The sequence below is a fragment of the Rhinolophus sinicus genome, chromosome 15, assembly GCF_057876585.1.
Source record: "Rhinolophus sinicus isolate RSI-liver-muscle chromosome 15, RSI-T2T, whole genome shotgun sequence".
NCBI classification, from domain to species: domain Eukaryota; kingdom Metazoa; phylum Chordata; class Mammalia; order Chiroptera; family Rhinolophidae; genus Rhinolophus; species Rhinolophus sinicus.
In genome coordinates this window covers 98,229,138-98,256,065 of record NC_142515.1, presented here as the reverse complement: position 1 = coordinate 98,256,065, position 26,928 = coordinate 98,229,138, and the positions used below count along the sequence as shown (strand labels likewise).

Below are 26,928 nucleotides of genomic sequence, written 5' to 3'. Positions count from 1 at the left end.
TGCTTTTAACCCCTGAACTACACCTTCTAGACTTTTCAGTATCAACATAGCTCTACAATTCTGGTCTTTGTTGTGCAATTTCTTTCTTTTGCTTTCTGCCCCTTCCTCCTTTTCTATGTTGACAAGGAGGCTCTTCAGCAGCCCTCCTTTATCTCGTGACTACATCATGGTTTGTAGGAAGTGAAATGCACCGTGGCCACTGACGCTGAGGCTGGCCTGCTGTCTTCACCCCTGCACCCCGCCCCTGGCCCTGAGCAGTCGGGCTTTGCCACACGCAAACACACATCAGTGTAATTTGAAGAAGGCTGCATGCAGACTCATAATCACCCTTTTACGTTTTTCTTCTTTTGTTCTATAAAATTGCTTACTCAGTAACAGTTTAAAACATTTGCCAGGGGAAAATGCTCCGAAATCCATAGCAGGATCCCAGTACTGGCAAGTGTTTAAGGAACACAGTTAGTTCTGTCCCAGCAAATACAGGGGAAAGAGGAATAAAGAACCCAATATGAAGGAACATTGTGGATTTTGTTGCATTCTCCACTGTTTTTTTTAATAGGCAGAAAACTGAAAATTGAAATTTGTGAATAATAGTCAAGGAAACATACTGAAGATACGGTAAGAAAAAAAAAAAGCAAATTCCACTTTTGTTCCCTCAAAAACACCAAACATGAGCACAAATCAGCGTTAAAATGTAACTTTTTAGTAAAGGTTGTGATTTTGACTATTTGTCAAGGTGATGGTCATGTATTCATTGCGTGAAAAATAGACTCTCAAGAAGGTGCATTAACATGAAAACTGTTCGCTGATGGTGATGGTTTGCTATGCTCTATCACGACCTGATTGGTGGATAATTTGAGTTTCATCCAAATCTTAATATCATTGCAGAGATATATCTTTATATAACAATGTAATATTAGGATAGGGATGAACATTGTACAAACTTTCAGAAGTTTGTAAGCGTTGCTAAAATTATTTGTATAATTTTCTAATACTTAATATTTCCTCCAAAAGAAATAATGAAATATGGAATTATATAAGTAGATCAGAGATTTTAAAAGATGACTTCAGGACAATCTTCACTAGTTATATAATAAAATCATTCGTTTTAGCTTCCTTAAAAAAAAAAGTTTTATTCATACGACTTTTGCAGACTTCGTAAAATTATCCTGCGACACACTGAGCTCTTAAGGTACAAAGTCACTTGTCATTTTTGTGTCCCCTGCAACCAGCATAGTACCTAAAAGATGCAAGATACTAATCTGTAGTCTTGCAATGGGAACATGATACCCAGGTAGCCGCCTATTAAATTCTAAGTAGTCAGTTGCTTTTTTTGACTCTACATCTAATGGGGAAAACAAGAGAAAACATTTGGATGGAAACAAACAAAAAATCCTGAATGCTATACAGAAGTCCCCCTCTACCTTATCTGCGGGGGACCCCCAGTGGATGCCTGAAACCGTGGATAATACCAAACATTATGTATACTATGTGTTTTCCTATACATGCATACCTATGAGAAAGTTTAATTTATAAATTAGGCAGAGTAAGAGATTAACAACACTAACTAATAATAACATAGAACAATTATAACTATACTGTAATAGAAGTTATGTGAATGTGGCCTCTCTCTCAAAGCATCTTATTGTGCTGTACGTACAGCTTGTATATGCCAGACAAAGAGAAGAGTCACATCCCGGGCAGGACAGCACAAGATTTCATCATGCTACTCATGGTGGCACGCAATTTGAAACAATTTAAAATTTATAAATTGCTTATTTCTGGACCACAGCTGACGACTGGTAACTGAAACCATGTAAAGCAAAGCTACAGATAAGAGGGGACTTCTACATATGGATGCTATCAAAATTATAATTTGTCTACACTTACACATACTTAAATTCCACTGAATTATGTATTTCTTTTAAATATTTTACTTTTTAGTATTTTCTACTACAGCATATGCACTTTCTCCCTTTTTTCTTTGTAGATTTACCCCTATCTGAAATGATACTTATTTTTATGTAGTTTGTTTATGGCCTTATTTTGTCTCAGGACTTGTCCTCTCCATCACTGCATCCCCATCACCTACATAATAGGTGTACATATTAAGTCCTCAATAATAAAAATTTTTGGAAAGAATCCACATCTGCACCAGAATTATTAATCTAGAAAAACACCTGATAGGGGCGGCTGGTTAGCTCAGTTGGTTAGAGCACAGGCTCTAAACAACAAGGTTGCCAGTTCGATCCCCCATGGGCCACTGTGAGCTACACCCTCCACAACTAGATTGAAACAACTACTTGATTTGGAGCTGATGGGTCCTGGAAAAACACACTTAAAATAAATAAAAGTTTAAAAACAAACAAACGAAAAAACACCTGATGGAATAAACACTCATGAAACAAATTTTTTCTATCCTTCAAAAACAAGATGGATGTAGAAATTGGGGAAATAGTTTCAAGTCAAAGAGGTCTGATTCCACCTTTTTTTAGTTTTAGGTGTGATTCCACCTTTTAATTAAACAGTTCCTTTGTCCAATTAAATGCCTGTAAGACTATACAGTTGACCCTTGAACAACACAAGTGTCAGGAATGCTGACCCTTTCCCACGCATCTGAAAATCTGTATATAACTTTTCACTCCCCCCAAACTACTACTAGTTCAGAAGCCTTACCGATAACATACACAGTCAGTTTACACATATTTCGTAGGTTATGTGTGCTATAAACTGTATTCTTACAATAAAGCAGGCTAGAGAGAAGAAAATGTTAAGAAAATCATTAGGATACAGTATTAATTGAAAAACAAACCATGGATAAGTGGACCCATGCAATTCAAATCTGTGCTGCTCAAGGGTCAACTGGACACAGAAATGAAGCAAGACCACACTGTTCTTTACCTGAGGGTTTGCTGCCATAATTGTGTAATTCCCATCATCATCTAGGGTGGAGGCCGAGGCATGGAGAGAGCAGGTCCCGTCAAGATCTCTCTGAATGGTATAATGATCATTCTTTGGAGAGATCTGCTTTCCATCTTTAAACCAATAGATCTGTGAAAGGAAACAAAGATTATAAATTAAGGATGTGTGTAGTACTACTCTGGGGGACGGATAAATAAGAATTGTGTGATCTGCAGAGCTCATCTGAGTTTTCATGTTAAAATGTTAAACAGAACACCTGAATAGGAAAAAAAAAGTAGGTAACAAACAAGTGTAATTCTATTTTAGTTTTTAAAAATTATATATCCTCTTTGTTACTTTTTAAAATCCATATGTAAGCAGGTATTTAAATTCATATATTATTTATATGGAGGATCTAAATCGACTGTTGACAGTGATTATTTCTGAGGTGGCATGGTAGGTATTTTTCTTTTTGCTTCTATTTTCAAATGTACTGAGTTAAATATACTGAATTAAAATGTGTTACTTGTAAAGTGAAGGTCAAAAGTTTATTTTAGAGAACAAAAACAGATCCCCAAACTCTAATCATTGCACTGAATTGTGTTAAAACTGGGTGTTGAGGAGGGAGGCAACAGTTATGGGTTGGTGGCAGGTAGGACTCTAGTGCTTTCGTTCTGGGTCAAGGAGCATATGATCAAAGGTTGAAAGTTTGTCAGCTCTTCCCGTTATGTTTAAGAAAACACAACAGTATTTAAATGTATAATAATTTTCAAATAATATTTTAACTTGGTTTGACAGAAAATTAAACGTGAAAAGTAATTAAAGTAAAAAGGAATCTTAACCAAATTAAAAAAAAAAATGATAAAACTACCACTTCTGTTTAAGTCTTCCATCCTCCCTCCCTTCACCTTTAAACAAAATCACTGGACCATGGATCTTTCATGATTTATTCTATTTGACTTAGTTTACAAACTACACAGTTGAAACATAGGGGCACCACGATGAATCAGTGCCAGCAGCCCTAATATGATTGAGATGTTGAATTAATGCCTGCATCCAACCACTTCCAGACTTAACGTTAGGGAAGAAAATTAATCACCCGTTTTTAAGCCACGATGATTTTTTTGTTGTCAGTTTTGTTCCTTGCAACCAGAAGCATTCCTAACTGACTCCCAGCAGAAGAAACCTACTTTAGAGCCTTCAGATTTTAAAATGAACTTTTTCCTTAATATAAATCAATATGCAAATCAAAACCCCAACTGACATTCAAATTCAACTCCCTGTCAAAGCCTCTGAATCTGAAAAGTCTTTCTGAAATGTCCATTTTTAAGGTAGGGAAAGGCCTGAAATATACAGCACTAAATCAGGAGCTGACTGCTGCAACTATGCCAACCCCTATTTCTCAATTAGCTCCAAATACAGAAACTGTATTATTAATCTCCATACACTAAAAATCAACTAGACTAATAACGTTTAGTTCTAAAAAATTGAATTATATAAAGCATATTTCATAATTATCACTCTTAGTTGTTGGATGATTTCTGATGGAATAAAGAAGCTCTGATTTGTATACAATTTGTTCCTTTTGCATTGTTACTATGCCAGTCTTCAGAATTGTTTCTTTCCTTTAATCATATGTTTTACCTCCATTATACTTGGAATAAAACTTTCAAGTGAGAATTAAACAGTTCCAAAATTTTACCAAGACTACTAATGAAGAGGGAAGGGGAGGGTGCAAGCAATGAAATTCATTACAATCTTCTCATGTTTCAATTAGAACATGTCAAGGGCAGAACAAATTAAAAAAAAAACACCTGAAAAGGGATGTATTTTAAAAAAACATAATGGCTATTCCATACATTAGTCATCTTAATATAATTTGTATAACATGCAGAGGAAACGATTCTTCAATAAACCAAGGAGGGAAGAAAAAGAATGGTAATGAGGAAAGGGGGGGAAGAAGGGGAAGAGGAAGGAAGGATGAAGAAGAAAATTTAACGATAAAAATTTCTAAAAAAAAAAGTTAATTCTCTGAAAGCTGTGAAACATTTAAATTTGTACTAGAAAAAACACAGGTACGTTAAGAACAACAGCCCATCTTCAAGTGAACATAATGTCCTTTAAGAACAGGAATCAGTAATCATAGAATTTCATCAGTGACCTTAAGCCTTGAGTAAGGTTTAAAAATAACATGGGATCCTTTTGTGAATATTTTGGAAGTTCAAGATGTACTTTCTTGTTGAGTTTTATGCATAAGTTGCTTGCTTGCTTATTTATTTATTTATTTACTTACTTATTTATTTACTTGTTTATTTATTTATTTATTATGCTTATTTAATGTCTCTCACTAGTTTTCTTGTAAGCCCAAAGAGAACAGGGACATTTCTTTCTTTCTTTCTTTTTTTTTTTTTTTTTAACTTTTTATTTATTTAAATATGTTTTTCCTGGACCCAAGTCGAGCAGTTTCAATCTAGTTGTGGAGGGCGCAGCTCATGGTGGCCCATGCGGGGATCAAACCAATAACCTTGTTAAGAGATCCGGGCTTTAAACAACTGAACTAACTGGCCACCCGCAGAGTTTTTGTTTGTTTGTTTGTTTGTTTTTTGTTAATTGGGGAAGGAGAACAGGACTTTATTGGGGAACAGTGTGTACTTCCAGGACTTTTTTCCAAGTCAAGCTGTTGTCCTTTCAGTCTTAGTTGTGTAGGGTGTAACTCAGCTCCAGGTCCAGATGCCGTTGTTAGTTGCAGGGGGCACAGCCCACCATCCCTTGTGGGAGTTGAACCAGCAGCCTTGTGGTTGAAAGCCCACTGGCGCATGTGGGAATTGAACCAGCAGCCTTCGGAGTCAGGAGCACAGAGCTCCAACTGCCTGAGCCACTGGGCCAACCCCGCAAATTTATTTTTAATACATGCATTTGGTATCATGTTTGTGACTACACAGCAATTATCCAAATTATGCCAAAAACACAATGAAGATTTTTCCAAACAGTTTAAGTCTCATTTTATTAGGAGGTAGATATGGGTTTGAAAATTTAAGGCTATTCTCTTTGCCCTATGTTTCTCTGACTATGGCGCTGCAATTGGTTTTAGGGAAAGAATGTGATGGTAAAACTTACCTTACTGAGAAAACAAAACAGCACATGGGCGTTGCAGGTACTGTCATACTCCTTTCCCTCCTTCCATTTCACTGATTCTCAAATTAAGCTTTTAATTTCAGTGAGTATATTTTTTATTTCTATATTCTTATTTTACAAGTTTGCCTCGTCTTTGGTACTGTTCTGTTCTTTCATTAAAGTTTCTATTCCTTTAAAAATTGTTTCAATCATTTTGAACATAGGTATTTTATTCTCAGGATTGTCCAATATTTGCAATACCTGGGCTTTGATTTTCCTGTCTTGTGCTATCGACTTTCCCCATTGTTTATTTCCTCATACGGTTTCTAACTTTTCACTGGGAACTCATTTTTCCTCCCTCTTACCCTGTTGAAGTCTGATATTCCTCAAATTGTGAAAGTGTCCTCTGGGCCAATTTTTGCTTGCGTCTACCAGAAACCTAAATATTTTAATCATCCTGGACTAAATTTCCTATTAATTTCTCAGTTTTTGGCTCCGTATCCTGTGATAGTGCAAATCTGAAGTTTCAACTTTCTCATGGGTGTTTTTTTTACTCTTTTTCCTCAAATTCTAGGGAAAAGTGTAATGCTGTTATTGCTTTGCTGCAATAGTGAGCAGTTATTCTAGTCTCCCTTTAAAGCTAGGGCCACTCTTTGTCAGCATTTCTGTATGTCTGCCGGGAGAGGGCTTCCAGCTTAGGTCAGCCTCCTCTGTCAGGTAGTCCTCTGATTACTCTTTCTGAACAATATTCCCACCCTTATCCCCCTTTGTAAATACTGATTTTGTAGATTAAAGATCTGAAGTTTTTCTAATCAGTGGTAAGCCTACTTTTCTGTATGGTACAGAGCACGGGATTCATGTTTAAGCTTTGGCCACTCACCAGCTCTCTGACCTTGGGAAAGTTAATTAACCTCACTGAGCTCAGTTTAGTCATTTGCAATTTGGGAGTAACAATGATGACATCACATGAGTAAATGATGTAGGTGTATGGAAAGGGCCTCGTCAGTTATTTAATTATCTATTCTATTCTATTCTATTCTATTCTATTCTATTCTATTCTATTCTATTCTACTCTACTCTTCAAACCCAAACTCTGCCCTTATTGGTTTCTGATGCCTCCTAAAGATGGCCCTGCACTTACAGTACTTCATTTTACATCATGAGTATTGAAAAAGATAGTCTGTATCTCTTCCTGCCATACACGCTGTATTTTAGAAGCTAAATCTTCCTCAGAAAACATGACTTCTAAAAAGCCATGTTTTCAGCTTACCTTTGGCTTTGGATTCCCAGTGACTCTGCAAGTGAAAGTTACAGGCATTCCTTCAAATATCTTGTAATGTTTCAGCTTCATCTCAAAGAACGGCGCCACTCCATTTTCCATAGGCATGTCCCCATACTGAGCTTCGTCCCCCGATTCATCCACCGGAGACCTTTCTAGCCTGTACTCGATTTCACTGATGAGTCTCTGTTCACAGCTGGAGACTCTGTATTCCTGCACCAAACAGCAAAGTGACATTAACAACCCCAGTCCCTGTGGCACATGTGTCATGAGTCCCCTTTCCAATCAGGCACTCAGAAGACAGTGATAGTTTTACCACAGAGCTCAAAAACAAGTCTGAGCCCAGTTCAATTCCATATGAAACAAAAAACACATCTGGAAGTGCGTATATATGATATATCAAATTGTCTTCATCCAAAAAACAAAACCCCCCCAAATCTAAGAAGATGAATTCCTTTCTCTTCTCTTGGTGGGGCATGGGAAGGAGGGTGGGGAGAAAAAAGCAACAGCTATCTCTTCCTAAACTTCATAAAAATGAAGCATGATAGAACCCTGATTTCCTCCTGTAGGGCAAAAGCTGGCACAGGGTGGTGCATTTCTCCAGAAGCGTAATAACAGTGCATGTGGCAAGCAGCTGCAATGTTACATAGCATTTTACCAAACAACGGGAAAAATGGCAGCGTGTTCTTTTTCACTCCAAACAATCCTCAGCCACATAACCTCTAGTGTCCTTCTCAGCTCTGCAGCTCTGAGGACCTCTTTTAAAAAAATGGGATTGGCAGTCCAGTCAAAATGTTAGTTAAAAAACAAAAGCAAAGACCCCATCGTCACCCGATGGTGAGTAAGGTGGGTCCTACAGGTACGACAAAGCAGCCAGTGATAAAGTATTTTCTACTTAATATTATATAAAAGATTGTTTTAACTAGGTTTTCACTTAAAGAAGTTACTCAACCTTTAAAAAAGTTTGTTGGCTTGAGGAAAAAAATACACTATGAATAAAACTGCAAAACAAAAATGCGCAAGTTGTTTTGTTTTGTCTAATTACTATGAAATTAATTAGTCTAAGAAGTGGCACTTTTTCCCTAGAAAGGTATACTGAGAAATTTTTCACAATTTAAAGTTCAGAGCATCTAATGACAAATTCAAGTTTGTAACTAATAACAAGAAAAATCACATTGCAGTAATTTTGTTCATCTGATACTAAATAAAAATAGACATTGTCACAGTATAAAATTCATTATGTTCATATAATATATTCATATTATAAAATCCATATATGGCAGTAAAGATAGATACACAGGTTAATAAGGAAGAACATAAGAAAATAGATACAGTGAAAGAGTGGAAGGAGAAGAAAGGTGAAAAGCTTGACCTTTTGACCATCCAGAGGACTCCCTACAGAAGCATGAGGAGACCCAATTTCCTGTAATGGCAGAAAAAAAGAAGTGAAGACTAATAATAGAAATAAAAATCTAGCAAGATTTCTCATTTTCTGTGAGATTTTTGTGGTAGCCATATTTAACACAGAAAAACTTTCAGGTATTGAAGGCAAACCCATTTCTCAATAAACACAAGAGTTTACTTGATCCTTTAAACTTGTTTTAAAAAGCTTACTTTAATATGGAGACTGTATCTGGCAACTCGAAACAGAAGCAATGGAAATTAAAAAACAGCTTACATGAAATCCATGAAGTGAGTTTTTTTGGTGGTCACAACAGAAACAGCATTTTAGGTTTTCTGCTAATTAGTGATTTATAACTATACAAGCAAAAGAAAATAAAGACCATCTTTTCTGTACATAGATATTTTATTCTGACTAGATGTTAAGAATATAACTGGAAATATTCACTAGGTATTTCAAACAATTTCAGGGAAAATATGTTTCTCCACTCAAAACTGCTTTTCATTAAAGCATAGGACAGGAAAAACAGAAAGATACTTGGAAGGGAATAAACTGAACAATAGGAAGATAAAAAGAATAGATGTTATCCCCAGCTGAAATAATTCTATCAATCACTTAATACAATGTCTGGCACAAAGTACGTGCTCAATAAATATAAATAAAATAATGCTTTTCTTTGACCTGCCCTCTACTTTCCACAGAATTGATCCCAAGAAGGGTGTCCATAAAGACCTCGTAATTGTCATTTTCTAAGAAGTCCAGAGGAACACAGTACCTGATTAGCTGTTTCCTCTTCTGGCTCCTGAATATTAAAGACAGTTGCACTGTCAGCACCTAGTAATCGACGAGCCATTCTTTCTTCATATGTTAGCCTCTAAATGAAGGAAGTCACAAAAAAAAAAAACAGAGGTAGAAAAATCACAATTATATACTGCCCCATGAAAAGGAATTTACAAAACCAATCAAGCAAGTTTTAATGTTATCTGTAAATATTCTTTCCCCACCTTGAGATACCTGTATGTAAAAGGAATCTGATTCTTTCTCTTGCTTCAGTTGTCCTGCCTTTTACCTCCCCTCCTGGTCCAATGGCCTAATCCAGTGTTGGGAGATGGAGTAACTAATTTTTGAGAGCCACCAACTGATATAGCACAAATTTAAGGGGAGTAAAATAAGCACCAAGGCAGAAACCACATACAAAATATATGTCATGTCCTTCATGACTAACATTTAGTCCGGATGGTCTCTGCTTTGAGGGTCTCACCTTGGAGGGCATTTTCCTAGGCTGCTGTGTAACATAAGCAAATCCACAAAACACAAGAATCCACAGAGAATGATTACATATGGCTGAGTTAGCAAAATGACTAGGAAAGATACTTGCCGATGCTAATAGCCACAATTCATGATTCTACTTAGAGGCAAACGGCTTGCCCATCAGGCAAAGGGGTAACGTTTTTCATCTAGCAACCAACAATTTGGATTTGGCCAAAACCATTATTTGCTAGGCCATTCTTACACAAAAGAAATGCCAACATTTTTGTTCTGTCTATTGGGCTGATTCCTGCTCTTGAGTGTTGGTTCCAAAATGCCGCAGAATTCTAGTCGGGGAGGAAATTTCAGGGACCATTAGGGGCACAACAAGTATTTGAAAAGAGAGAATACTTAGTAAGGCAGAATCTAAAAAAAAGAGTACAGAAGTTATTTCAGATACATTTCCAATAGAATACAAATTCTATTGGAAACTCTCTAATCAGAAAAATATGTTGGGTAAATTTACAATTTCCAGTAATTGCTGGTTCCAGTCCCAGCTGAGACCGGGAAGTGAAACAAGTCAAGTGCCAAATGACAAATAGTCCTGAAGTTCAAATTATTTCATTTCATAAAGAAGGAGCAGAGGACACGAAGAGGTGGAGGTAGGTGTTTGTTGCACGGAGTGTCTCACTCCACTATGTTATTATTTAAATTAATTTTACCACGTCTGTTTTAAAAAAAAAATGAGTTCAGTTTTCAAAGCGAGTTTTAAATACCTGCTCCCTTAAAAGCCTTCCAAATGTTTTCGTGGAGAACTGTATTAACATTAAAGGGAGGACTAGAGTAATTTCCACCCTGTTCTTCATAAGCAGAAGAATACAATTTGAAAGCCAGCCCTTCACCAGAATGCATCTGCTACCATTAGAAGCCAAATTTACTTCATAGTTCCGTTTCTAAGCACTATTCCATGTATACACAAGCTCTATACACAGAAGCCAAAAATAAGTAACAGGATAATATGTAACATTAGGAAAAAGTTGTTCCAAGGTCCCATTTTCTAAAAAAGGAAATCTTTCTGGTTCTTTTAAACTCTGAAAGGTAGAAATCTATGGAACTTATTGTGAATGTCATTCACTGCTAAACAAATAAACATACAAAAAATATATATTTATATATAACAGATGTATATATCACATAAATATATACACTGTATACATATAATATACATAGTATGTTGCCATAGCTGATAAAAGTCTTACTTTAGAGAATCTTACTCCATAGGAATAGGTATTTAAACAACAAAAAAGTAAAAAAAAAAAAAAATGGTGAGATGCCTTTCTTTACCTGGTTTGAAAAAGTTCCCATAAGTACTTGTTTTCATCTTTCAGAAGCTTTAGTTTATTTGACAGAACCAGGGAAAACTTCCAGAGTATGTACATGTACATATACAATGACTTATTTCAGGGAGAAAATGTTTTCGCTTTGTGAAAATCTTCTATTCTCAGTGAAATGAATAACTAACACAAAATCTCAGTAGAATTTTAATCTTCCTGAACTCAGATTAGGATGTCCTAATTATTAAAATCATCGTTCAACACCCCTCCTCTATTCCCCACTTTTCCAATCAAACAGGGTGTGTTCTCACTTTTTTATTTATCAACACTTGATAATTAAAATTCCTAGGAAACAATTAGCATAGAGAGCTTTGTACCCTGAAAAAGGTGTCTGAGAGGGAGACTTTATAGAAAGAGGCCTTTTTCCTCTGTACTTAAGAGCCAAGCAAATTTTTCTGGTACTAATTCTATAATAAAGCTACAAAAGGCTCCTTTCCTTTAGTTGGGAAATTTATTTGCAGACTTGCTTTTCCTGTCCCCTTAAAGTATTCTGATGTGATAAGAAAAGGTCAGTAAAAAGCAAAGAAAAACAACTGATTTCGAGGAAATGTTTAAATCTAATGGAGAAAACACCTTTTATTTATATATATATATATATATATATATATATATATATATATATATATATACATATATATATATATATATATATATATACACATATACATATATATATATATATATAAACACACACACACATTTTAAAAACCATATCTATATATCTATAATTCTGCAGCCTTAAAACATGATTTTTTTCTTGAGTTTAGCTGTCTTACCCTGACAAACAAGAACAAGATTAGACTGTGAAACAGGCCTTACTCTGTCAGATTACTGAGTCAGTATCTAGTAATCGTCTAGTAGAATAGAACTAGACGTCAGCAATAGTTTCTTTAGTAAAGATCTTTTTTGTGTCTAGGCAGTATGTCATCGAATCCCAGTTCGCTGCTTTGGGGTAGATACAAATCATTCCACTACACCTCCTCCCTCCCTCCCCACCCCGCCCCCTAACCCGTCCCTCCCAGGGATTTGTTCTTACTAAGTATTACATCACCCCTGCTCCTTTGTTCTACCCAGACCTTGACATCAGCCCTTCCCCCTTCCTTTATCTCCACTGTGTTATCTTCACTCCAAGAATGGCTGCGTGACTAGGAGGAAACAGTGAAGACCTAGCAGAAGTTATCTGGTTCACTTTTCCCCCTTTTCCCATATTCAAGCCGTAATACTAAGGGGAATGCTGATTCAGGGGTAATAAAATCAATTTTGCGGACAAATGTTTGGAGCCTAAACCTTAGTGAAGCGAGGGAAGCGCTCTCTGATGTGGGGTGCTAACATCCCCAGTTCGGGCCCCAAATCTCAGTACCGGCTGGCCGTTGTTCAGGAGGTCCTCCTTGAAGCGAAGTTTACGTTCCAGGTCTTGAATGACGGCATCTTTCGTGCCTTGAATCTCTTCATCAGAGGCGATTCTAGCAGTCCTGTTGGCTTTCTTTGGAAATCCCCTGCAGGACAAAAGAACAAGGCTGTGTAGTCACTCGTCAGGCATATAAATCCAAGTCAAACATTCAAGTCCAACAAAGAGCACCGTGTGTCAACCTGTCTGTCTCGTCCCACTTTTCTTTTCTTTTTTTTTTAATGCTACATCTATTCCAACTAATTATGGAAAGAACCATGAAAGCTGGTTTCAGTGTTCAGGCAACACTAATTTGAACCAGTTCTCAGAGGACATTCAAGAACAATAGGGGAGGGTGCCTCACTGGTTAGACAGATGCCAAGGAGAGGGAGGCAGCCATGTTGAGGGAAAACACAATGTGGTTTGTAATCAGACCTAGGCTTCAAATCCGGCTCTGCCTTGTGCTAGGTTTGTGACTTTGGGCAAGCTTAACATTTCTTCCAAACAGGTATGAAACCATATACCACGTAACTGTTGAGAGGATTTGAAAGAGAACATACTTCTCTCATACTTTCATAAATTCAATCCTTCTGATCCTTCGTAATCAGTGTATTCAACAACAGTGCTTAGCCCATTCTAAGCAGATATTAAGTGTGTTACCTTCCCTTCTCTCCTAACTTGATTAGGGCAGGCCGATATTATAGGATAAAGTCCGTTTTACACTGGAGGACTCTGGAGGGTCTGTGGGTCCTGCTATGCCGGGTCCACCCCAAGCCCCCTAAACCTGCTGCAGAGCCTAGGGCTCTTAGGATAGGGGACACGCCACGACCTTTCTTTCCAGGGGCAGCCACCATGCCCTGAGCCACCTGAGTAGGGGGCATTGGTGCTGGATGCTTGAGGGGTGCGGCGGAATCAACTTTTATCTGTGCCCCATGTAATTTGCTTCCTAGTTCTCCTCCTTTTCCCTCACAAGACTGTGGGTCAGGATTAGTAAGACATGGAACCACCAGACCATGGAGAACATGAACGCCCCCCACCTACCCATATCACCAAAGATGAATTTAAAAAACAATGTCAGGTTAAAAAAAAAAGCAAATCATGGAGAACACATACAGTGTGCTTCCATGTGCACACAGGCCCCATCTGAGCAGTGTGCCCGACGCCAGGGCAGTGGGGCTCAGAGGCTGGCGCTGCACCACCAGCAGCACCGCTGTCACCCGGGAGCTTAGAAATCCAGAGCTCTGGCCTCACTGCAGACTTACTGAATCTCTGTGTTAGGGCCCAGCTCTCTAGGTGCTTCACGTACATACGAAAGTTAGAGAAACACACTTAAGGAACCACACATATGTATGCAAACTATAAAGAGAAGTAAGAGAGTGACTGATTAACTGAGAAATTCAGGGCGGTGGTCACCCCCATGCCACGGGGGCGGGTCCCATCGGGAGTTTCAAGGGGATAGAAACAGGTAAGACTTTCATGTTATTACTCTTTCTACATACACATTGTACATACTTCCTTATTTTTTATCATATATTGTATCAGGAGGCATATTTGAGTTAAAAAAGCAGGCCTATTGTAAACGTGTCCCGGCTTCGTGTGCCTGCCTGATGTCACTTGGTTGATATGGGAGAAGGAGCAGGTGCAGCATTTCACCCAGCAGGGCCGGGAAGGGACCATCACTAAGGCAGCAGCAGCATCTGAGCATCCACTGACAGCTCCGACCCAACCCTCAGCAATGACACAGCTTCCCCCCTCATCCAGAAGTAGAGCTAGTGCGTTCCCGTGAAACCTTTCGAAAGCTGAAATGGCATAAAGCAAAGTAGCAGTTGCCCTTAATTTATATGGAAACATTTTTGTGCCTTCCCATACCCCCAAAATAACCTGTCGATGCATACCAAACACACTTAACTACATCCAGTCTGACACGAAAGTAACACCCTTACAAGCTCTCTTGGGCTTTTCTGATACCTAAGGACCAATCTTGCTCACAGATGCACAAAATAAACGGAGATAAAGCACAGATGCTCAGACACAGTTCGAAGCTACGTGGTTCCCGGGGAAGGAGCTTGGTGGGGCCACTCTCACTGCGGGGCTGCTGCTGCCTCTACAATGGCTCGTGCAAAACAATGCTGAACGCTGCTTTCACTTTTTGCATATTTTCGTAAGTGAAAATCCTCTTCAGATTTCTTTCAGTTAGCCAAAACAGGTACTGATGTAGGTCTTTTGGAAATGCGAAGTGACCTGATGTAGACTTTGGAAAAGCGGGGGATGCCTGTACCATGGACTCCGTGGTCCTGCTCCTGGCCTTCCCAACAGCCATTCTTTCCTCCTGTCCACTCCCCTTTGTTTCCTTGCTGAACTTCCCCTGCTTCTGTTGGGTGTTCACCCTTCAATGTACTTAGAAAAGGTGACCTCCACCGCTCACCGAACTCCGGGGCGATGGATCTAAGTCAGTCTGCGTGGTCCCAATCCCCTGGACAGTGATGAGCCTAGTGAGACACCTGCGGTGGAGCCCTGGTCGCTGAGACTGGGGGAATGGGGGTGGGAGTGAAAGTGTATGGTGTTCTAGTTAGAAATTTCCCACCTTTAAAAAGAAGCACAGAGGAAGAAGTGCCCCTCATCTTTCACTGGTTACCATTTTATCAAAAGTGTAATATCAAAAACTGCGGCATCCACTCTGTGATAATGAGGGGGGAACCCACAACCTGCCAATGACGACAGCTTAGAAAGAAGACCCTGGGTCCCTGATTGTTTTGGGGACACCGCATTAACACACCATGGAGCTGCCTGACCCCACACTTGTTATGTGAATCAATCAACCCCATGCATTTAATGTGCTCATGGTTGAGTCTTCTGTTACCTACAGTGGAAAAACTCCGATCGCTTTTCCAGGTCTTTCCTTTCTAGTCATTTGTCCCTGAAGTTCAAATAGGATGATGTTAAGACACTGGTTTTAAAGAAAGAACTGTTAAAGAAATAAAATATTGTGATATCCTATGTTTGTAATAGCAAAATGGCTAGTCAAACTTTAAGTTGTATCCTACTCCCTGGAAACTGATCTTGACTTTTAAGGAGCTGGAAAATAAGCCTGAGACATATCAATAGCAAGAGCCATAGGAATTACGATTTACAACCTTAATTTTCAGTACCATGCAATCCTTTAACAAAAATGCGCACAGTTTGCCAGTTTTCCTGAGCCTGCGAGCCTCTCCCCCTTCCTCCCTTTCTTCAGGCCGTATCATCAGCCTTCAGGCTTCAGTTTAACGTCTCCTCAGAATGGAGGACCCTCAGTCTACCCCATTACGTACTGGAACATGTTTGCTTTCTTCACAGCACTTCTCGCATGCTATCACTCTATGTTCTGTTAGGTTGTCTTTCCCTTACCACACCTCTTTCGTTCCTCACAGTGCTTGTCAAACAGCAGCCCCCCAAATAACATTCATGGAATGAGTGAATGAATGTACTCCACTTCTGTCTCCACTTCTGACCTCTCTCTGCCTTGCCTCCTCAGGCAAGAGAGTTTGTGCCAGAGCTATCTGAATCAAACCACATGTAAAAAGTCAGGCTCAGAACAGAAAAAATTACACAAGTTTGGAAATGAAGTTCTGCTTTGAGAACTTCATCTGAGAACTAGAAGTGCTGGGCCCCGAAGTCACCTGAAAAGGTAATAGTAACGACAGCTAGCTAGCTCTCGGCGACATCAGGTATTATTGGGAATGCACGGGTTCCTACTGCCATAAACCAGACAACACACACCAGTTGCACAACCATGGGAGGATGAGCAGCCTCTGACGACAGAAGGCTTCCCTGTGTTTCTCCGGGCAAACGACACTGAGGGCTATGTTCCCGGCACAAATGAGAAAGGAAGGGGGTGAAAGCGCAGAACAGATCACCTAAACGAGAGGCAGAGAACTGTGTTTTTAAAAGACAGCCTCAAGTGCTCTTGAACAAGTAAACACCTACTATCTATCTACCACCGAGTAAGTCCTGTTGCTTAAGAAGCATTTCTCAGCACACACGACTCTTAGGGGACCTCAGAACAACAGCTCTGGGACATTTCATACAGGAGACATTCACCTGGGTTTGGGTTTCTGCCATCCAGGTATTTTATCATTTCAGAGTACAAATAAAATTACTCTTTGTTCCAAAGGAAAACCCTGATCGCTCTGTATTTCTTTTAACAAGCCAATTCCCTAAGCGTGTGAAGACCACCACCAATAGAAGAACATGTACTTCAGCCAGCCCCATTTCCCCCTATTTTTAACACCGTATTTTCCTTTACTTACAGAATTTAAGGTACACATATTTTCTTGGTGCTGCGCCATTAACACTGAAATGAAAATCAATCAATTGAAAGATGTGTAAATGTCGAACAGTCGTCACCCAAATATTTACGGAGCATCTAACTTCATCACTTCAGTCTCAACACCATTCTGTGTGACACAGTGAAGACAGCCAACTCGTAAAGGGTGATCTTTGATCACAAGAGGTTAATAATCGGGTTGGAGGATAAGGGACGTACTATGATAGCAATTGCAGGGACAGTGGGAGTGAAAAAGGAGGAAACAATGCTGGCTGGAATGACTGCAGAAGATTCCACGAAAGAGGAAGCACCTGAGATCTTGACTGCAGACGACGATGTGGACAATTGGAGGGGGGAGCAGTCCCACCAGCACCACCACAGGCACCGGAGTCAGAATCTTTGGTTTTTTTACCTTAAATGCTGTGTGGCTGAGGCTAGTTACCTAACGGCTGTGTGCCTCAGTTTCCTTCTCTGTAAAATATAAGATGTGGGTATTAGTAGCATGGGTCTCATAAGGTTACTGGGGAAACGACATGAGCTAACATATTAGGTTGGGGCAAAAGTAATTGCGGTTTTTGCAATTATTTTTACCTAATTTTTACCGGTGTAAACCGCAACTACTTTTGCACCAACCTAATATAAACCACTTAGATCAGTGCCTGGCATGGCAAGAGGAGCTTCAGAGAGGCCAACAGAGACGACCCAGCACGGAAATGAATCCCGGAAACAAGACTGGCCGAGGACAACAGAATGAAAGAGGGAAAGGCATTTAAAAAGATGCCAAGAATTCTTGGCCAGCGTTTCCAAGAATGTGGAAATAAGCTTTAGCGATCAGCGTTTTAGTCCTCAACTCTCTTCTATGTGCTAGGGACACATGGGGAACAAAACTGAGTCACTGTACTCACAAAACTTATATCCCATGGTGGGGATGGCGGGGAGAGAGAGTAAAAAGGGAGGACATATCTGGAGGTGGGAAGTGCTATGAGGTGACAGGCGTGTGAGTAGATGGCTATATTATAGCCAATCACAGGTCTGAGGAGCCGACACTACAGCTGTGGCCCAAGTGACAGGAAGGTGCCAGCTGTGTCCTCACACAAGGAGAGCCAGGCAGTGCAGAGGTCCTACGGCCAGAATGAGCCTGGCAGGGTCAACGGGGCACTGCAAACCTTGAGGAAAGAGGTATAAGTTACAGTATTTCTCATACTTGTTTTAATGTGGAACTTTTAAGAGTCTCTCCTTTGAACTAACATAATTCAGCAAATACTTGTGTTAAAAATGGGGTTAGTATGTGACTCTGGGTGGTGAACACACAATGTGATATATAGAGGATGTATTACAGAATTGTACACCTGAAATCTATGTAACTTTACTAACAATTGTCACCCCAATAAACTTTAATTTTAAAAATAAATGCGGTGAGTACGTAAGGTTAGGGTTAGAAACCAAAATGGAGTATCTGGAAAGGGACTGTACCAGGAAAGAAACGTAGTTTTAAGTTTCTGAGGCAAAGTTTTGGCAACTGGGTTTGTTTCCCTAATTCTGCGATGGAGTTTAATGTAAAATGGCTGTGGTTTGCTCCCCCAAATGGCACCTAGTTTGGTAAATGAAGAGCAACAACGCATTAGGAAATAAGAAGAGTACCTGGTGATAAAGAGATGATTTGTACAATTGAAAAATAAAATGCTTATTCCAAGTAAACTGTTATCCAAACCAGCCGTCTTCACAAAAACCCATACTCAGAAACAAACCTCAGCCAGTAAACAATTCATACAAGCCTCCCACACGAGATACTTCAGTGTATACACACTCAGCTCAACTGTGCCGAAAACATTACCGATCTGTTTACTCTAGCTTCAACAGTAAGTCACTTACCATTTAAAAATAATACTCATGTGGTCGGGGGTGAAAACATCTCCAACATATACACAGCATCTGGAAGGTAAATCTTCCAGATTCAACCACCAAATCCCAGAAGGTTTTCTTTCTCTTGGCTACTGAATAATTTGGAAGCATCCATCCCTTGATATACTGTTGTAGGTCACTCCTGCCAGTGTATTTCAGAAAGTCAAATCTCTAGAGTACAACACTGATTTAAGAGGTCACGCTCCTGTCTAGCAACCGGAGACATTTTTTTTTTAACTACGAGAAGTCCTCTTATATTCTCCTCTTCTCATATTCAGTGATATCCAATGGCAACAAAATTCCAGAGGAAGCAAAAGCAACAACATGCTGGCATTCAGTTATCCCTCATATTGAAGAATGTAATATATAAATTAACACATAAAAGAATCCAAGATACGCAAGCTGGGTTTTTAATATAGCAAAAGCCAACGCTGTTCAGAGTACAAGTGGGTACCTTAAGCTGATACTTAAAGGAAAACAGGCAACTGTATACAAATACGAGTTCTCTTCACATCACCTTTTGAGGTCTGTAAAGAATAAACTCACACACGTGCATGTGCTACGCCTCCTCGTTCACCATCCAAGACTGAGCAGGTCTCATTCTGAGCTCCTCCTGGGGCAGACATCGCCACAGAATCGTCCCTGGTCACAACAGGCCCTGAGCCCTCTCCAGCTAATCTGCTGGGAAACACTTCTGCAGGATTGCATACAACTTTGTGCAGAATCCTCTAAGATACAGGACCCTCATGGAGCCCGATAACAAGACCCTGGGACAGCCCCCGACCCCTTCAGGCCTCTGACTCTAACGGGGAGTGACAAGGCCCCCACCTACCTGTTTCCTGCAGGACAGGAGAACGATGACATAATGTCTGCAAAGCCCAATGCAGCTTTTGTCTTTTCTATCTAACCACTGTCTTGACTTGAAAACTGTCTAACGCACATCTCAATCTGTTTACAGACTTTTCCTGAAGACTCAAGGATTTTTGTTTCGTTGCTCTGCAGCAGTTTTAATTAAGAAATATCAGACATCAGATTTATTTGCGATAAACCTGGGCAGGACACCTTAGGCTAAGTCATTAGATCTAATGAATACCCTCCCTGCTTAAGCTTATTCCAGAACCCTGGGAAATCCCTTCACCGCTTGGGGCCTCTCCCCTTGAATGTTGAATGATGACAGTGTCCCCACCTACCTGTTTCTTATAAATCAGGGAGAAAGAGTGGGACAATGAGATAATGTCTACAAAGAGCTGAGTGCCTGTGGAATAAAAGCTCTCATTGGTACATCTGTATAAAAGCTCTCATTGACACATGCTTTTACTTTTCACAAACAGGGGTAACACTTTAAACCAAAGCTCTACTTGTATAAGAGAGGCAATGGAGAGTATAAAACATTCTAGCCCTATGGCTATGCAGCACCCCCTTATGAGAACAGAATGTGAACGTGAGCAAAAACTACAGTGCCAGCCTGGCCCTCGAGGATAGATCTGATCTGATTCACCTTGAGCTTGGTACCACCGCTCAGAGACCAGCAGCGAGAACTGCTCCACTACCCCAGGTGGCATTCCCACAAGCCTCTGGATTCCCACCATCTCTCCGGGCTGATTTACTGTGTAGAAGGACAGGGATACAGCAGTGGATGCTGTAAAACTACCTACCAGCAATTGTGAGGTGAGTAGAATACATTAATTTTATGAGCGCAAACAGATTTCGTTCTAAGGCATGTTCTCGCTGCCTCCATCTGAAAGATTTCGTCAACTTAACATTTGTGTCTGTCAGCAGCTTTGAGGAGGGCGATCTTTTCTCTGCTAGTGACCCCAGTAACCTTGGGGAGGAATGTAGCAGTCTGAAGAAAGAAAGGCACTAGAGGAACTGGATGTGGAGAAGTTCCCCAAACCGCAGTGCGAGGCTGGGAGAGACCCAATCATTTGTCTGGACTTCGTGGTTTATCACTGGCATCCATGGCCTTTGTTCCCTACCTTGACCTCTGCTACCCAGAAACTTGAGAAACAGAATCTTATCTACACAGACTATTTAGAAACTTAGTGTATCTAACCAACCTATTCTTCAGTAAGGACAATGCTAAACACACAAACAGCCTAAAACAGCTAGTATGCAGTTGACAATTAAGAAAACTGAGATATCTGAAATTTATATTTCAGATTTTGGTAAAAAAAAGGCAGGCCCCCCCCCAAAAAAAAATCTCATGTATTTCTACTACACTGAGTCATGTGTAATCAATCTATTTACCGGAACTTGACCTATGGCAAAACCGTCTAATCAGAGAAATAATACATGTTAAGTAAAACTGAATTTGCTGTCATAATGACCACAAGTTACCAATGAAATATAAATGAAAGTAATTTAAAAGATTCATTTGACAAGAGTTTGGCAGTTCCTACAAGTTCAAGGATACCAATTAGTCATGGCAGCCCTGAAAGGGACACTCAGTCTCTGGCAAATTATGTGGATGATTATGATGGATAAATAGCTACCTTGTTGTTTTTGATTCAGAATGCAAGGGAGGGATCCCACAATAAGCCGGAGGGAAAAATGTTTCGAAAGCTCCATGTATCAAAACAACACAATGAATTCTTCAAGTGTGTGATTTAGCACAGGAAAATTCCTTGAAGACAAAGGGTAACCATATCACGATGTCTTCTTAGGCTGACACAGAGCTAAAAATCTACAGCCTTGTGTTGCCACTTATCTTTGGTGTCACAGCACCTCACCATCTTTAGGGGACAGTTTTCTATAGCCACAAAATAAGCATGACTTCATTAATTTTTAAGAAATGGCAGAAGCTACTGGATGGATTCTTTTATGGTAACAATGATAAAATATTTTCACTCTATAAAATGAGTAACTGACAGATGCTGATAAGAAGCAAGTGCTTCTATTATTTGAAATAAGCTCTTAAAACTGTTTATCTTAAGAGAATTTCACAGTCAAAGAATAAACCACTGTTTCTACGTAGGATGATACAAGGGAAGACCACCCAATGCCTCAATAAATTAATCTTTGATCAAATTCTATATGAGGAATATTAGACAGATTATTTATACAGGACTCATCTTCCTGCGAAGCAAGATTTGGTACCATTTCATAGTAAGAGAGGACAAAAAGTGTCACGAAACAAACCTCCACTCTTTGAATCTAACAGCTTCTTTGTAGCAAGATAATGCTTCATTTCCTAGCAGCCAAATAAAAGCTCAAACAGAAAAGTAGGGGAGAAAGAGAAAGGATTTCTCAGGCAATCTGACTGCCTCAACTTTCAGTAGAAGCCCATTATCACATCATTAATATAAAGACTCCCCCCTTTTGTGCAACTTATTTATGTATTCATTTGACTGAACTTTTTCCAAAGAAGATTGGAGAAGAAGCCAGATTTCAAACTCAGATTCATGCAATCAACATTTAGAAAGTGTCTAACGAAACAAGACATTGCTAACTGAATCTTCTTGACACACCTTATCAAACATAGCAAAACACGGTGGTTTTAGTGCATCCTAGAAAGGAAAACTTCTTCGTATGAATGAAATAACCTGAACTCTAAGGTCTTCTCATTTTTCTTCCTTTGTAGGGTTTCCTTCTTTTCTCTCTGAACAATATTGGGATTCTGGCAAACTCTGAAGTAGGATTTCAACAGGAAGAGTTGAGATATGGGAACTGGCTTGACCTCTGCTAGCACGTACTTACTTCTGAACTCTTTAGTAAAATGAGTGTGTACTAGCTTTCACTCACTTTACTCGTCAACAAGGTGTTCCAAACCCCTGCACCGAGGTTTCTTTTGCAGGCTTTACTGTACTTTTGTAGATGTCATCTTATTTATCCTTACAGATTTTCTATGTAAAGATTTCAGAGGGCTGCACAGCTTCATTGTGACAGAAGGAAAGACAGCTATTAGGTAATATGCAAATAGAGAAATAGAGGCTCCACTGTCATCTCCCTAGAGATCACAGTTGGCTGGGGACATAAATGGCACCATCATTTCTTCACTAGATTGCACACGTCCTCACTTATTTGCATCAACTACATAAATGTAAAGGCTTCTTAACCCTGTTAATATTTCAAAAACGTTAAGTGTATACTTCATAACCAAGCCCCTTCACGTCTATTGTAATACTGACCTGAAATACTAAGATACATAGTTTGGTGGTAGGAACATGGATTTGGAGTCGATATGGATTCAAATCTCAGTTTGGCGGCTCTGGGACAAATTTGTGTGAACACCGGAATCCTGAGATGCAGGCGAGGCAATCGTACCTCTTACAAATGTATCAAATGAGAGAACATACATGAATTGCTTAGCACGATGCTCATTAAACGGCAGCTAAGGCCACTATCATTAAAATTATTAAGGGCACTGCCTAGACTTTGGGTAGTTCCTAAGGAGACTTGTATTGTTTAACACGGAAGAAAAAGCGTTGACCTTGGTAATGGTAAGGCAGCTATGCAAGAACAGCTTAGTAAAATTGCTGTGATAAGAATTTAAAAATTGGATAGAGGGAAGTATGTGAAACAGAACAACGGTACCCCTGGGCTCCAGGTTAATGGGCGCATTTCGCGGGTGTGTGTGGAGGTGGGGGGGGGTGCTGCTGTCACTCACGCGGGGGTGACACCCTTGGGTAGGCCCAGGGCGTTGACAGCAACGGGCTGCGGCTGCGAGGGCAGCAGGGCGCTGAGGAAGGCGGCGGGCGTCTGGCTGTGGCCGAAGCGGGCGGCGGGCGAGGCCAGGGCCGCGCTGGGGAGCGGAGGCGGCGGTGGCGGCAGCGGGAACACGTCGGGCACCGGGAAGGCCGTGGTGGGGCTGAAGACCGGGGGCGGCGGGGGCGGGGGTGACGGCGAGGACGGGGACCACGGAGCCTCTGCCTCGGCGCCGAAGGGCTGCGCGAAGGACGGCGCGGACGTGCGGCCGAACTGCTTCATCGTCGGGGACATGGGCGACGGGAGGCTGGACGAGCTGGTGCTGGAGGCCGGCGTGCCGTGGCCGGACGCGGGGCCCAGGTTCTGCGCTGCGATGAACTGCTTGGGGCGCGCGTAGTTGAAGGAGCCGGAGGACTGCATGGCGGGGGCGGCGCGGGAGGCGAGCGCGCTCATGGGCTCCGGGGCGGCGGGCGACGCGCAGGCCGCGAGCTCGGGGAAGGCGGGCGGCGGCGGGAAGGGCGGCGAGGGGGGCGCGCTGCGCGGGGCGCCGGCCGGCGGGGCGAGCCGCGCGCTGGCCTCCTGCTCCAGGCGGATTTGGTGCTGCAGCTGCTGGATTTTCAGAGGGTCCCTGGGGGAGAGAGAGAAGAGCGACACCTTCAGAGAGGGAACCAGACAACGTTCGTCGGGGCAGTGAGGTTACGCTGTGAACATCCCTTCCCAGGTCTGCCAGCTGCACGCGACACCGGGCGATGGAGGCCCCGTTCCTACCCCCGAAGTGTGTCGCCTGTAAACTCCTCCTGGACAAAGCGCTAAGTCAGTTGAGTATGGCCTGGCAGCAACATGTCTCACTGAAGTTTTGCCTAAGATGATTCAAACCAGTTTACAAATTGTGATGGAAAGTTTGTCCGACTTCCAGGAGCCATATTTCATTTTCGTAGAACCAGAAGTATTAAAAGAAAAACTATTGACATAAGTCTCAGTCCTCTCACTTGTTGCCAATTTTTAGAAAAAGAATTCTAACGGAATGAGAAAGTTTAAAACACACACATACACATACACACACAAACTTGATGTAAGTTATTTTTGGCAGATTTAGGTTAGTCCAGTTTGGCAACTTCAAGGCTGTCAACTTTGCCTTCAGTAAATACCACAGGCTGATTTGGGGGGGAAGATCCACTTTAATTTCTGCGTTTGTTCCCTAAAAAATATGCAAAATTTACTATACTAGAAGCTTTAATAATAAACCCTGAAATACCAATTATTTATACAAACCTTAATAGATACTGATACCGATATTTGTGCCATATCTAAAACATGCAAATGGCATCCACCTTTAACATGTAGGTGTTTAATAAGCAATAACAAATTATTAATTTTATAATAATGCAGCTTTAATTCCCCAAATATTTTCCATCGAGAAGAGACTGAATTTAAATTTTTTGAAAAAAGTGTAAGCAGATGGCAATTAGCTAAAATCTTACTGTATTTTACTCATAAGCTTTCCTGCTTAACTGAATTTTACATCCTAGGTGTTTTCCTTTATTCCCGGCAGACAGTGACCAATGGCTGTCAAAACAAACCTCAACAGGAGATGGCCCTACAACAAGCAGATAAAAGAGGAACAATTCCATGAATAGGCAAAGCTATGCTCTTAACTTCAAATCTTTTAAACCTAAAAAACAAAACCCCCAAATCCTCCTTATCCGTAGGTATTTAATTTTCAAAATCAAGCTTTCATGAATTCAAAGCAATAAAAAGAATTGAAGCTGCTGATAAAAGATGAAAAAAAACAGAATTGAGATCTGTTATCAAGTATCATGAGCTGTTGAGAACATCCGCCATGAAGTTCTAAATTTTTTCCTCTTTTCTTTGCGCTTCTGTAATTATCCAGTAAAATGATTACACTTAAATCCGTGAAAAGACAGCAAGAAACACCTTTGGGGGGAACTGGAAAGTATGAAGAGATGGTTCTATATGCTTAACCTGTGCACAGCATCAAAGATTCCAACACCATAGAACGCTGTGGGGTCCTGCAGAACTCACTGAGCATTTTTACAAGCAGCCGCGCCACTGCTGGGATTCCACGCCACCAGGACACGGAAGTTCCAGATGTCTCTGTGGTTTGGGTAGACTGTCCAGCACATGTGCTCCTGAGCTCATGTATTTAGAACGAGCCTAGGAATAGAACTCATAAAAACCACCCAGCAGCTCTAAAACCCATCATCCTGCACGCACATTCTGAATCCCCAAACACTCCTTTCTGATGGCCCTGCCTTTACCATCTCCTACTTATTTCCTAACTACGACAAAATGCATCCTATTCCCGGAGGGGTTTACCATCAACATTCAACTGACCTGTACACCTGGATTGCTAGTGATCTATATGGCCATCCCCAAAGCAACGTGCCCCTACGCTGGGCCAGCCCGGGCTCCCAAAGGCTGTGCTTTAAGGTATTTTAAGCTTGACCTGGCATCAGCAAACAGCTGTGTAAGGGCTCTGGTGAGGCTGCTGCAAACATCATATCATGCCTTGGATGTGGTGTGAGGATTCTTCTGCCCAGGGTTAGGGAGTGGTTCCCGAGAAGCTAGTCTTCAAAGAAGCCAGGGCAGGAAAGCCCTGGCCACCACTATGCTGGTTCTAATGTTCTGCCTGGGGTCAAGCCTACCATGTGGGTATTAAAAAGAACCACTAGGTTTGCTAACCTAAGTGAGCTCAAAGCTGCTGAGATGCTGCATTTACTACTAAGTGACAGTTCAAGAAATTACCAACGTAGCATTTCACGAGACATGAACAGGCATTCTGCTGTTTTGGTTACTGGTATATACCGCAATGATAAACTCTGCTAGTGGTTCCCTCCATTTCCTTCTCCCCCATTTTGAACTGGGTGAGAAATACAACCTGCAGGGACCTGGAGGGTGGGGGGAGGGAGAGCAAAGCAGGTATTTTGAATCTTTAAGTGTCTGACTTGATTTCTGTGCAAATCATCATTTAAAATATACTGGAGTTAAATACTCTGACACCTGGATTCTGAGATGATGTGATACACAATTCCAAGTTGCTTCCTCAGTCCTCACTACGATTTTTTTTTTTTTTTTTTTTAAATTAAAGCTGATTTTCACTGAGATAAAAAGGCAAAGTGACTGAAAGGTACCAGAAGGGCAAGACTGCTTGGGGCCTTTGGAAATCACTTCCAAGTTATAAAAATTCATCACTTTTCTGGTTTCCCCATTTTTGTCTGCTGCTCTTCCTGTGAAAATGAAATAAAATGGAAACTGAACTGAACCTCTTGGAAGTACTGTGCAAAGGATGAAAAGTTGGGTTGAGAGTTCTAAACTGCCCTAGTCACAAGTACAACA

At 40.7% G+C, this 26,928-nt stretch overlaps 1 protein-coding gene across 7 annotated transcripts in view; it reads right to left on the bottom strand.

The window, feature by feature from the left end:
* PALLD (palladin, cytoskeletal associated protein) overlaps window positions 1-26,928 on the bottom strand; it is a 372,024-nt gene that overhangs the window by 18,208 nt on the left and 326,888 nt on the right. For 6 of the 7 annotated variants that reach the window (XM_019731450.3, XM_019731447.3, XM_019731448.3 and 3 more), the window contains 6 exons: window positions 23,534-24,199; window positions 12,696-12,831; window positions 9,469-9,567; window positions 8,664-8,714; window positions 7,283-7,504; window positions 2,899-3,048 (listed from right to left, as the gene is read on the bottom strand). In XM_019731450.3, the coding sequence (XP_019587009.2) occupies window positions 2,899-3,048; window positions 7,283-7,504; window positions 8,664-8,714; window positions 9,469-9,567; window positions 12,696-12,831; window positions 23,534-24,199 (1,324 nt within the window). The remainder of the gene's footprint in view (window positions 1-2,898; window positions 3,049-7,282; window positions 7,505-8,663; window positions 8,715-9,468; window positions 9,568-12,695; window positions 12,832-23,533; window positions 24,200-26,928) is intronic. The other variant, XM_019731449.3, reaches the window with a different exon arrangement.